We start from the raw sequence: 13,609 nt of genomic DNA, 5'->3' as shown, positions 1-13,609 counted from the left end.
CTTCCTTCACTTAGGCAAAGTATTAAAACATCTCATCTAATACATAAAAGTGCATGGAATGGAAATACCAAAATACTTCATAGCAATTACTTGAATTGAAAGTCTCTTCAGTGGAGAAGAAGAATTCCTCAACTAGTCTAAGAAGCTGTCAGTCTAAATATGTGAACAGCAGAAAGGACTATAGGGCTGAGAGTCAGAAGACTTGGTTTTGGATCCGCAATTACCACTGCATTATTCTTCAACATTGTTCTTTATGCTCTAGCCACAAATGCAATTTATCAGAAAAGTATATAAAATGCCCAAGATATGAGGAAATGTCCTATTTCTCTCATAATCAAGTTTTTGTTTTTTGTTTTTTTTTAAGTGAAGAGTCTAGTCTATTCAATTAGCAAAGTGTTTTGCTCTTTTTACCAGGAAAAAAAAAATAGTGTTGGGTATAAAGGACAACTGAGAATTGATGTGGGCTGTGAATTATTTCAACCTCTGTTGGGAGGCAATTTAACAACACAGCTCTTGGTCCTATGACCATACTTAAGGAAATATTTTAAAATAGACAAAAGCCTTAAGTAAAAACTGCCCATTGCAATATTATTTATAATGAAGGAAAACTAAAAGCAACCCAAGTGTCCAACAGTAAGATGCAGTTCAGTAAATTTATTTACAGTTTGGATTATGTTTATAAAGATAGGAAAATGCTCATGTTATAATACTAACCTGAAAAAAACAACCCAGCATACACAACTGCTGGATTCTACCATTTAAAATTTGCCTTTTATAAGATATTTAAAACTGAAGGATACAATATAGTAAGCAATAGAATGGGTATCTTTTTCAGTATTTCCTATATTTTCTAATTTTCTATAATTATCAGTTATTAAATATCAGTCTGGAAGTTACATCCAGTTTGCACATTCATTTTCTAAAGGTACTCAAAGCTTTAAAAGTTATTTTCTAGGGGCACCTGGGTGGCTCAGTCGGTTAAGCATCTGCCTTCAGCTCAGTTCATGATCTCGGGGTCCTGGGATCGAGCCTTACATCAGGCTCCCAGCTCAGTGGGGAGTCTGCTTCTCCCTCTCCCTCTGCGCCCCCTCTGCTTGTGCTCTGTCTCTGTCTCTCTCTCTCAAATGAATAAATAAAATCTTTAAAAATAAATAAAAATTATTTTCTAAAACAGTTTTCTAAAATACAATGTCCAAAAGCAAATATTTTGCATAAAATTCAAGGAGAGCATGTTCTTTCTTTTTACATATTAACTTTGTAAACTACAGAAAGGAAACAGATGATCTAATTGTCCCTTTTGTACCTTCAGATTATCCGGCAGCTCCGATCGCCCAGCATATCCTGGGTTCATGGTTATAAAGACAGCGCAAGTGGGGTCAAGTTTTAACTCAGTTCCTTCAAACACTAGTGTATCGACACCTGCATTAATACCTGTGGGTCATCAAGAATGAAATGACTCAGCAATTCCACATTTAAATGCAACTTGTGCCATCCATTATCTCCTATATTTCTACTGTTTTGACATAATGCAAAGACAAACCAGTCCATCACCTCTTTGGATAGTAAGAATTTGTTGAGCAACCACGGACAGTACTTCCAAATCAATTCTGTTAAACTCATCAAAGCAAGCCCAGGCTCCACAAGATAACAGTCCCTGGGAGAAAAGAGTAATGAAATTTTTCAATTTTATCTGATTGAATATTGCATTGAAATGCTGCATTTTCACCTGATATTTTCAAGGATTTAATATCCTATCAAGGAAATTGCTTATTCACCTTTATCTTTAAAGACAGTGTATTATTTTTTTTTATTAGAAATTCATTATTCTGCATGAATAAGGAGTTTGATCAATTGGAAAATTGTCCATTTGATCAATAGCTTTTCACTTTGTGTGTATCTTTTGGCATTTAGATGTATACCTGTAATCTCATAGCCTTTCTTACTTGTTATGTGCAAGTTGCTTTTGTTTGCTTTTTCTACACTGCTTGTTCTACATGAACATCATAGAACAGATTGCAATATTTCTCTAAATAAGATGACTTCTGTTGCTAATGAGACTATTTTGTGGTCTGAGCACCTTAATAGTCAACTTACATAGTTTGAGGCTCTAGTTTACACTTCTAACTCACAGCTACCTCACAAATATGTGCCATTTGGGCATTAAAGAAAACTGGACCACCAGGCTTGAGTAGCTCAGTCCAAATTCAAATTTATTTTTTATTTTATTTTATTTTATTTTATTTTATTTTTAAAGATTTTATTTATTCATTTGAGACACAGAGATACAGAGAGAGAGAGACCATGAGCAGGGAGAGAGGCAGAGGGACAGGGAGAAGCAGGCTCCCCGCTGAGCAGGGAGCCCGATGCGGGGCTCGATCCCAGGACCCTGGGATCATGACCTGAGCCGAAGGCAGACACTTAACCATCTGAGCCACCCAGGCGCCCCTCAAATTTATTTTTTAAAAAATCAATTTGACATTTATTGAATGCATATTCTGTAGATTATATATATATATGTGTGTGTGTGTGTGTGTATGTTTCACTGAGTAGCTGGTATGTTTCAGGCATGATGCATGTATCTTTTATGCAAAGAAACTAAGACTATACCTACAAGATGTTAATTAGTACAAGGCCACAGAGCTAATAGTGGCTGACTTTGGATTTGTACACAGTTCCATCTACTGAATCACACTGGATTAAACGTGAACTCTGTGCATTTTGAAGAATAGCACATTTTCATTAGAGAAGACTATGACTTTTATTTCTACATATAAGAGGACTAGAAACCGCAGAGAACCAAAAAATACTTATGAAGTCACATATTCAAATAGTTATAAGGATTGTGACGTTATTAATAAGACCCATGTCTTTTCTATTCTGTACCCCTATTATTCAGCATGATCCCAACAAAGTATCTTTATAACCAATAAATACTTATCAGTAAGCAACTTTGATACCAAAAGTGTATGAATCTATATCAAGGAATTAAGAAAATCATTATATATATTCAAAAATTGAGTAGTACATACCAGACTTTCCCTTAAATGTTTAGGAATATAATGGCTATTCAAACTAAACTACACAGAGACTCTTTTAGACTTATTATCTCTTTCTTAAAAAAATCATTACAACAAGGTTGTATATCATTACAGAGTATGATTAAAATGGTAACTGGTCATTCAAATGTTTTCTTGATATGTTATTTATTATATTTTTGACTTTTAAAATCTTACCCTAATTGTTTCAGCATCACAAATATAGAGACTCTCTAAGTTCCAAATCTGTTATAAAATGACCTTGCCATATATCAGGCAGGGACAGTTTACTGTATAGGGCAGGACTGGTATATTTGTTTTGTTTGGTTTTCTTTTTAAATGTTAACTCTTCTCAAGAAATGTTGGAAAATAAAAAAAAAAAAAAAAAAAAAAAGAAATGTTGGAAAATAATTACAGAATCTTTAAAGATAAGAATTACAGAATCTTCACAGAAAAATAGACATTAACAAATAAACAGAACCTATAATCCCAAATGGGTAATTCTGTGTCCGACTGTTCCAGCTAACATGTTAAAGAATAACAGCCTGTAGCCACAAAGCACTAAAATGACCAGACGTTACAGCTTGACAGACAGGGACGTTACATTTTTAATGCCCCCTTTTGCAATCTTACAGACTCCTAAGAGCGGGAATCTGACTCAGTATAAGAAAAAAACAAGCATTTTAAGTTTGCAAGAAAAGATTAACTAGAGTGTATCTATGAAAGTAAATTACTGAATCATAACTGGTTAATAATAAGAGCTACAGGTTAAAGACGTTAGATTCCCCACGGTCTTTACATGATGTGGTGGTTCTCAAATTTTTAGCTGCCCCAATATCCTGAAGGCACAGCACTCATTCCTATCAGCCATAGTGACCCATTACAACAGGGACTGGAGACACAGGTAAAGCTCCTTTCTCAAGTAAGCTTTTGAAATAACCCTACTTCTCTGGAGAATGGAGATAGCACTTTAATTTTACTTAAAATACAGTAAGTCTTTTACTTGCATTAAATTATATTTCATTATAAATAACTTTCCTCTCTGAGCAGTTATTTTGTAAAGAAGTGAGTCAATTCAAACCTTAAAGAATTTTCCTAAAGCCAGATAATCCAACCCATCAGAGCAGTTGAAAACAACACATTGTTTGGCCACTGCTTTTGCTAAATCTTTGGTAGTTTCAGTCTTTCCAGTGCCAGCTGGCCCTTCAGGTGCTCCTCCAAGGTGCAGGTGAAGGGCTCCAAACAAGGTTCTGAAATATAAGAAATAAGCAATCTTTGTAGAATAATGTCATTTTTAATATACATTGTGAAAAGAGGAAAAGTTTAAACTGAGAGCCAACTTTTCCACTTCCTCTTCAATAATTTCTTCCTTCCCATGAACCTCTGAAAAATCTCTGACTGTGCATTACTTTATCTGTTATTATATTTCACTCCTGAAGAGCTGATTATATATGACAGGATCAGAACAAACACCCTTGAAATTTAGGGCTGACTCTGGTCAATACGGAGAATTCAGCTAATGCTGAACCACCCAATCCCCCTAACTGCAAACATTCAGAAATGCTACATTAAAAAAAAAGTAACTTTCGAAATACATAGCCATTTTTGAAAGAATGTAAAGGAAATCACCAATGAAGAGGGAATGCAAAGATGTCAGTAATTAGGTGCTAAAGCTATAGAGGTACATATTGTTTTTGGGATCTGCATACAAACACAAGTGTATTTACAACCACAGAGAAACAGAAAAAAAATTTTTTTTTTAGATTCTTTTATTTGAGAGAGAGATCTAGCGAGGAGGGGCAGGGAGCAGAGGGAGACAGAGAGAAGGTCTTAAGTAGACTCCATGCTGAGCCCAGAGCCTGATGTGAGGCTCAATCTCACTACCCTGTGATCACAACCTGAACCAAAACCAAGAGATGGACGCTTAACCAACTGTACCACATAGGCTCCCCGAAACGGAAAAATTCTTATACTGCGTAAGGTGAAGAACTGGAATGCATTCACTTATACAAACCTAGAAGCCTTGAAAAGCTGACTTATCTCTAAATGGAAACTAAAATTACTCTAGCAACCTACTCGAGAAAGACAAAGAAAGATCAACTACAGAGGAGATAGGAAGCTTACCCTTCATTGCAGCACCCAGTGGAAAGCTTCATGGGGGTAGGGTCCAAATTTCCATTATCCATGGGCACATGAACCCAAACTGAGAAATCAACACTGAAATTTTGTTTTGGACCAGAGAAAACCCTAGAGCCCTTTTAAGAGATAAATGTGAAACTGTTCCACATGGACACCTCCACAGCTGAGAAAATGTAAGACTGCATGGGGAAACAACCCTTACTAAAATGAGCTCATAATTAAAACCAGAGAGAGAGAGAAAGATCAAAGTTAAGGGTCAGACTTGCAGTGGCAGATGGACAAAGGTGCGAGAGAATTACTATATACTTGGTACTCTGGTATCCTGATGATTTATTTAATGAGATTTTAAATAAAAAGGAATAGACAAGGGCGCCTGGGTGGTACAGTTGGTTAAGCGTCCAACTCTTGGTTTCGGCTCAGGTCAGACCTCGGGGTTGTGAGATTGAGCTCCGCATCAGGCTCCACACTCAGTGCAGAACCTGCTTGAGTTCCATTCTCTCTCCCTCTCTCTCCCTCTGTCCCTCCCCCACCCACTCTTTCTTTCTCTAAAATAAATAAAGAAATCTTAAAAAAAAAAGCAAGAGACAAAAAATTATGAGAAAAAGTCAGTTTCATAAAAGAGACAACTTGAAATCTAGCAATAAAAAATGTAGTTATTGGACTTTTTAAAATGATACCAGATTAAATGGCAGATTAAACATAAAGAGAATTATGCACTACAAGATAAATATGAGGAAATCATCCAAGAAGATACCAAGATGGAATATAAGAAAAGTTGAGAGACAAAGAAAAAAAAGGAAGAGAATGGGGAAAAAGGCAAAATTTAAAAAGCAATGGCTGTGGGGCACCTGGGTGGCTCAGTAGATTAAGCATCCAACTCTTGGTTTCAGCTCAGGTCATGATCTCAGGGTCTACCTGCTGAGCATGGAGCCTGCTTAAGATTCTCTTTCTCCATCTCCCTCTACCCTTCCCCTCCTCACTGCCCCCCAAATAATAAATAAAAAGCAAAAGCTGAGAATTTGCCAGAAATGAAGAAAGATATGAACTGAAAAGTCTCAAGTGGGATAAATAAAAACTCATCCACATACAGTAGCATTACAGTGAACATCAACAATAAAGAGAAAATCTTAAAAAACATGATAGAAAAAAATTACCTACAAAGGAAACATAATAACAGTCTACTCAGTAGTGGCAATGAATGCCAGGAGAATAATATTTTTGGAGAGCTGAGGGGAAATTATGGTTCACTTACAGTTCTATACCTAGCTATCCTATCATTTAATAATTGAATGAAGACCAAATTTTGTTTAAAAACAAAGACTGATAGAGCTCACTACTTGCAGAGCCTCACTGAAACAATTACTGAAGGACGTTGCCTAGTAAGAAGAAAATGAAATCAGAAAGAAGGCAAAGGAAGAAGCAATTGTGAGTTAAGACAATGATGAAGTTTTTGGTAAATGTATATAAATATTACATATAAAAAAATATGTAACAGAATATAAATAGAGCAATCTATGCCAGATAATCTTATCTTACAGACAGTAAAATTGGCCACCTAGCACCAGGGCATATAGAATTTGGCTAGGAAGCTTGTAAAAGAGGGGTCAAGAGTAAAGATCTTTGGAAAGAGCTGTTAGTGTGTTATTTATTTCCCGTCCCTCTGTAGAGAAGAAGAAAGCACTTGCCCCTCTCCCAAACTATCTGTGGGGCTTTAGAGAACTATTCAGAGAGCTTGGCACACTGACCCCTGGAATTTGTGTAACACAGGAACTGGGAATTCAATCACAACTTAAAATATTTAAAGTCAAGAGAATGCCTGTAGCTATTCCTGATGGCAGAGCTGGGGAAAACGGTGACAGTGAGAGAGATGTACTCATACTATTGGCAAAATAAATGTATATCATCTGACCAGATCTAGATCCCACCTGCAGGAAGCTAGATTTGAGTCACGTTGAATGGGACTCTGTGCAGGAGGCCCACCTAGCATTGGAGAAGACACCAAGGTGAGCGTCCATGTGTGGCTGACCTCAGACAGAGGCTGAAGCAAAAGTCACCAGCAGCCAGCCAGAGAAGGCATTTTCCACAGGTGACTGGCAGGGGAGGGTTTCCAAAAAACCCACATAAATATCCCATGGGAGATCTGGCACATATAGGCTTGTGCCCTCATTGAGAACACTAAACAGCCAAGAGATAGTAGCCACACAAGACAGTTGTCACACATGAACCCGCCTGTCCCTTTCTTTCTCCCTTCCTCCATTAACCCCCAAGACTGGAGGAGCCAAGGGTGAGCAATGGAGAGAATAATGCAAAGGACAGGGATAAAACTGACAAAACCATTGACCACATTTGCCTCCCCAAATAAAGGCCTGGAGGTTGTGTCAAGCTCAAGCTGGGAGAGAAAGGGAATTTTAAAGTGGATGAAAGATGTTAGCTTTGATATAAGACCTAAATGGACTTCTAATACCTGAAAAAAATAACACTTTAATTTAGATTTTGACAATAATTTGGAATATGGGAGATGGAAACTTGCATTAAAGTTGTTAAAGCCCTTTTATTATTCAGAAGCATGATAGAAAAAAAAATTCAATGTAAACACCTACGAGTTACTTAATGGAGATATTCAGCAAGCATGTAGCACAAGTTTACAGGAGAGACCTTGGCTAGAGATACAGACTTGTGGATCTTCAGAATGTAGGCTATTAAAGCCTGAAGTGGGTGAGATCATTTGGGAAACTGTGAAGCATGAGACAAAGCACCACATGAAAACAGAAATCTAGAAATTTCTGTGTTTCAGGGGAAGCTGTAGGTTGCCTCAAAGGATCAAAAACAAAGAGAAAGTTTCAAGAAGAAAGAAGAAATGAACAATGTAAACAACAATAGCAATATCAGGCAATACTTAGCTCCAGAGCTAAGAGGAGAAAGCCAGCAGGGAAAGAGAAATTGAAGGTCAAGTTGAGAAAAGTATTAAGAGTCTAGGAAAAGATAACATAGGATACATTCACCAAGTGGAAGATAATCTGTTTCTTTTAAAGATTTAGGTGAAATTTAGGGGTCTAGGGGTGAAATTTATTTCCAATAGACCCATAAATTAGTGAGTTTACCTGTAACATCGATCCGTGAGTGGAGTAATAACCAACCGAGGGGAATTACCCAGATACTCATATCCATATCGTAAGCCAGCATTGATCATCTTTGTTTCTAAATTATTCTCCTAGGACAAATCAGAGAAAATGAAGTTAACTTAAATAACAAAATTTTAAATAATATGAAATCTCAAATTCCTTAATAAATAACTGTCAAGTTATAAACAACATCTTTTAAAATTCACTTTTCAGGGGCACCTGGGTGGCTGTCAGTTAAGCATCTGCCTTCGGCTCGGGTCGTGATCCCAGAGTCCTGGGATATAGCCCAGGGTCAGGCTCCCTCCTCAGCGGGGAGCCTGCTTCTCCTTCTCCCTCTGCCCCCCCCCCCCCCCCCCCCCCGCTAGTGCTCTCACTCTCTCTCAAATGAATAAATAAAAAATCCTTAAAAAAATTCCACTTTTCAGACATCATTAAATTCAGTAGAAGAATTCAATATCTAATTTCCTCAGATAAGTCTGAAGTCACTGGCTTCAATTTTTTCCATAGGTATCTGTGGAAAATATATTTGTTCCTTATCTCTCCTGTATTTTCTTTTCTTTTTAATTGCTAAGGCTTTTTTTTATTAAGGTATAATTGACATATAATATTAATTTCAAGTATAAACATAATTACTCAATATTTGTGTATATTATAAAATAATCACAGTAAGACTAGGTAAGATCTATCATCATATGTAAGTACAGTTTTCCTATAATGAGAATTTTAAGATTTAGTCTTAGCAACTTTAAAAATGCAATATGGTATTATTAACTATAGTCAACATACAGTGTATTACATCCCCATGACTTATTTATAACTAGAAGTTTACACCTTTTTACTCCCTTCACCCATTTCTCCCCCCTTCCCACTCTCAGCCTCTGGCAACCACCAATCTGCTCACTGTATCTATGAGCTTGGTTTGTTTTAGGTGCACTTATATATAAGTGAGATCATATTGTATTTGTCTTTGTCTGACTTATTTCACTTAGTGTAATGCCCTCAGGGTCAATCCATATTGTTACAAATGGCAAGATTTCATTTTTTAATGGCTGAATAATATTCCATTCATATATATACACCACATCTTCTTCATTCATTCACCTGTCAATGAACATTCAGGTAGTTGCTATACCTTAGTTATTGTAAATAATGCTGCAATAAACATGGGGGTGCATATACCTTTTTGAGTATTTTTGTTTTCTTCAGATAATACCCAGAAGTGGAATTGTTGGGTCATATGATAGTTCTATTTTTTTATTTTTTTGAGGAGACTGCATCATGTTTTCCATACTGGCTGCACCAATTTACATTCCCACCAACAGTGCACAATGGGTCCTGTTTTTCCACACCCTAATCAGCATTTGTTATCTTTTGTCTCTTGATAATGCCCATCCTAATAGGTGTGAGAGGATCTCTCATTGTGGCTTTGATTTGTATTTCCCTGATGATGAGTGATGATGAGCATCTTTTCATGAACCTGTTAGCCATTGTATGTCTTCTTTGGAATAATGTCTATTCAGATTCTTTGACCATTTTCAAAACAGGTAGTTTGTGTTTTTGCTATTGAGTTGTAGGAGTTCTTTATATATTTTAGAGCTTTACCCCTTATCAGATATGATTTGCAAGTATTTTCTTCCACTCAGGAAGTTGCCTTTTCATTTTGTTGATGGTTTTCTTTGCTGTGTAGCACTTTTTAGTTTGATGTAGTCCCACTTGTTTATTTTTGCTTCTGTTGCCAAATCAAAAAAAAAAAAAAAATCATTGCCAAGACTGAGTTAAGGGGCTTAACATCTATGTTTTCTTCTAGGAGTTTTATGGTTTCAGGTCTTACATTCCTGTCTTTAATCCATTTTGAGTTAATTGTTGTGTATTGTGTAAGACAGTGGCCCAGTTTCAGTATTTCCTATGTGGCCGTTCAGTTTTCCCAACACTATTTATTGAAGAGACTTTCCTTTCTCCATTGTATATTCTTGGCTCCTTTGTCATAAGTTATTTGGCATATACGCCTGGGTGTACTTCTGAGCTCTCTGTTCTGTTCCATTGATCCATGTGTCTGTTTTTACGCCAATACCATTCTGTTTTGATTACTCTAGCTTTGTAATATAATTTGAAATCAGGGAGCATGATGCCTCCAGCTTTGTTGCTCTTTTTCAAGACTGCTTTGGCTATCTGGTATCTTTTATGGCTGCATACAAATTTTAGGACTGTTTGTTTTATTTCTGTGAAAAATGCCATTGGAATTTTGACAGGGATTACATTGAATCTGTAGATTGCTTTGGGTAGTAGGAACTTTTTAACAACATTAATTTTCCAATCCACAAGAACAAAGTATCTTGCCATTTATTTGGCAATTTCCTTCAATTTCCTTCACCAATGTCTTAGAGTTTTCAGTGTGCAAGTCTTTCACCACCTTGGTTAAGTTTGTTTTTAGGTATTTTATTCTTTTTGATATAAGTGGGGATTGTTTTTTAAAATTTCTCTGATAGTTCATTATTCTCCTATATTTATAATTAATTGTCCGATTCATTTTCACTACAGAGTGGGTATTATCTTATTGCCATTTTACAGATAAGAAAACGGATGCTTACAGACAATAAGTAACTTGCCCAGGTCATACATCTGGTAAGGGAAGGGTCTGGCATTTGAAATGATTCCACTATCCACTACCCCTCCTGTGGTTTTCCAGGGGTCTGGTTCTTATCTTTTCTCCTCCCACTCCATACCTTCAAGCCTTTCACAGAAGTGAATCTGTTAAGAATTTTTGAGTCCGTATCTCCAGATATCCTCAGCAACTTCCTCCCACTCTCAACTGGCCCCACCTTGTCCACTGTACTATTTCTACTCCTCCTGCCTTCCCAGTTGTGACTGCCATCACCACCCATCCAGGTGTCCTCATAAGAGCCTTCCTTCCAGATCATGTTTCCAGTTCTTTCAATTGATCAACAAGAGGAAACTTTCATGATGAAATCACAATATAGGTCTGATTTTTTTTTTTTTACATTCTTTAGATGTATCAAAAATCTAAAAACACAATTTTAAGCTGCTTAGTTCAGACATTTTACAGATTCAGCAAGCATAATGACTCATTTAAAATGAATAACTTTTTATAATTACTCAATTTGTGAGTGTCTCTATATGAATATGTATTTATATGTAACTATACATTTGAGCATGGATTTGGATATAGATAAAGATACAGTTTTTCGTACAGATGATATATAGTATTTGGCTGCCTTAATCTTCAGTCTGGAGAATGCTTGTTTGGGTACAGTCAGCCATCAGCAAAAAATCCTATATTACTCATACTATTTCCCATGCGAGCAAGCAAGCACAAATTAAAAAGCTATGAGCTGAAATTGCCATGTAATAACATTCAGTAATATCACTTACTTGCCAATAGTACCTAAGCTGACTTAACCACTCGAAGTCAGAGTCATCACTAACTTTTTTTTTCACAAGTGATGCGAGGACATCCCTAGCATGGACATCCAGCACCACAAGGGCTCCCAGAGTAACACGATTCTGCTTGGACAATTTGCCACGGACCAAAGTCACGATATCATCAATTTGCATGTTACATTTTTCCAAGTATTGCTCAAGAGCCTGAAAGAAAATAAGATATAAATAATGTGATCAGAATTTTTCTGAACAAAAACATTTTGCGCTAGTCTGAATACAGAGTGTTTCTGTACATTTTTTTCCCATATGACATGATTTAAAAATAATCGGTTTTTCTTACTATGAAAGTATTAGGTGAGCAAGGCCAATCTGGCCAGATGCACTGGACACAACGTGGTTGCGTCTACTCAACATCCTTTCCATTCCTATTTCCACTCCTTCTGTCTGCTCTGTGGTTCTGGTGAGCTGTCCATCACCTTGCCCCATCTCCGTGGCAACAAGGGGTGGGAGGAGGTGTGACCCAACCAGAGCCAATCATGGTTCTTCCCAGGAACTGCTGTACGAGCAGAGGGAATAAAGCCCTTCTCACTAGCTTTGGTGGACTCAGAGTATGCCGATCGATCGGAAGACACTGGAAGCCTTCATCCCCACTGCAGAACAAAGCCCGCCAGAGACAAGCTGAGCGGAAAGACGACGCAAGAGAAGCTGCCGCAGCACCGATGCCCTGAGACCCCGGATTCCAGCTGCCTTGCGTTCCACCAGTCCTTTCAGGATCGCTGTGTAAGCTTCCTGAGCTGGTGAGCAGTGCCAGTTCTGAGAACCAGGCTTGCTTTGCGATCGGTTTTTTTGGTGGGGGTAAATCTAATTAGTAAGTCAAAAAAGAGAAGAGGGTTTATGATGAAAATCAAGTTAGAATCAATGAGAACCACTATGCTTGAGGGAAGGGTCAGTATGCTCCAGCAGGCTGCTGTGGTTGCTGTTCTCCACTCTAATAATATTTAATAAACACTGGGCACCAAGGAGTGCATTCATTCCTTCAGGACCAGGTAACAGGTAGTGATGTAACTACAAGCGAGCATTTCCAAGAATGAGAAAAAGTTTAAAGGACGGGGCTGGAGACTGCAAACTGTTTCTCTAACGGGCACTTTTCTTAGTGCTTGAACAATTTTATCTTTATTTTTAAGGAGGTCATTTTTTCAAAGGTTTGGTGTTTGAACACTGTTGCCTTCATATTATTTACATGATCGGTTGCTATTAATTCTCTTCGTAAGCAGTGAAAGATAAACTTCTGTCCCACCCATGTTTCAATAGACATAAGTGTTTAAATTCTTGGAGCCAATTAGTGAATTTAAGTATGTTAAGCATATAAATTAGTAAGAACCAATTTGATCCTAAGAACATAAGCCACACCAGTGGGTGCATCTCAGTTTTCTCATCAGTAAAAGTGAGGATCATGTGAGCCTTACTGGTGCTCACATTCTATAGTTCAACACAAAACATAAAATAAAAATTTAATGTTTAGACCTGACAGTACAAATTATATGTCCATAAGAATTTATTACTACACCACAGTAGCAGAATGTTTTTTTCCTATACTAGGAAAGCAGATTTAGAGCGAAAATTTAACTTCAAACTGTGATAAACTGAGTTCTTTAGGAACAATATTATATGAATCAATGATAACTCATATTAGAGAGATAGGGGAAAAAATCATGATATTGATAGCATTTTTGTTACATTTTCTTCCTTGTAAACCATTCTGCACAGTGAGCTAATGAATCTAAAAGGTAACTACTTATTATATTCTGCCAAAATAAACCCTATCTGAAATCAAATATTTTTATCATACCTAGATCCTTCTACATATGTAATGATACAATGACTGAAAATCACATCAATATTTGCAATATCCTG

The 13,609-nt window shown here is 36.9% G+C and overlaps 1 protein-coding gene across 1 annotated transcript in view; it reads right to left on the bottom strand.

The window, feature by feature from the left end:
* The window catches only part of DNAH7 (dynein axonemal heavy chain 7), a 260,029-nt gene that overhangs the window by 160,926 nt on the left and 85,494 nt on the right, over positions 1 to 13,609 (bottom strand). The window contains exons 23-27 of the mRNA XM_032405789.1: positions 11,687 to 11,899; positions 8,276 to 8,385; positions 4,117 to 4,285; positions 1,552 to 1,654; positions 1,304 to 1,431 (exon numbers count right to left, since the gene is read on the bottom strand). Coding sequence (XP_032261680.1) covers positions 1,304 to 1,431; positions 1,552 to 1,654; positions 4,117 to 4,285; positions 8,276 to 8,385; positions 11,687 to 11,899 — 723 coding nt within the window. The remainder of the gene's footprint in view (positions 1 to 1,303; positions 1,432 to 1,551; positions 1,655 to 4,116; positions 4,286 to 8,275; positions 8,386 to 11,686; positions 11,900 to 13,609) is intronic.

Source organism: Phoca vitulina, unplaced genomic scaffold (genome assembly GCF_004348235.1).
Source record: "Phoca vitulina isolate PV1807 unplaced genomic scaffold, GSC_HSeal_1.0 scaffold1, whole genome shotgun sequence".
NCBI classification, from domain to species: Eukaryota; Metazoa; Chordata; class Mammalia; order Carnivora; family Phocidae; genus Phoca; species Phoca vitulina.
Note: the sequence above shows the minus strand (reverse complement) of the source record. Positions and strands in the feature narration are given on the sequence as shown.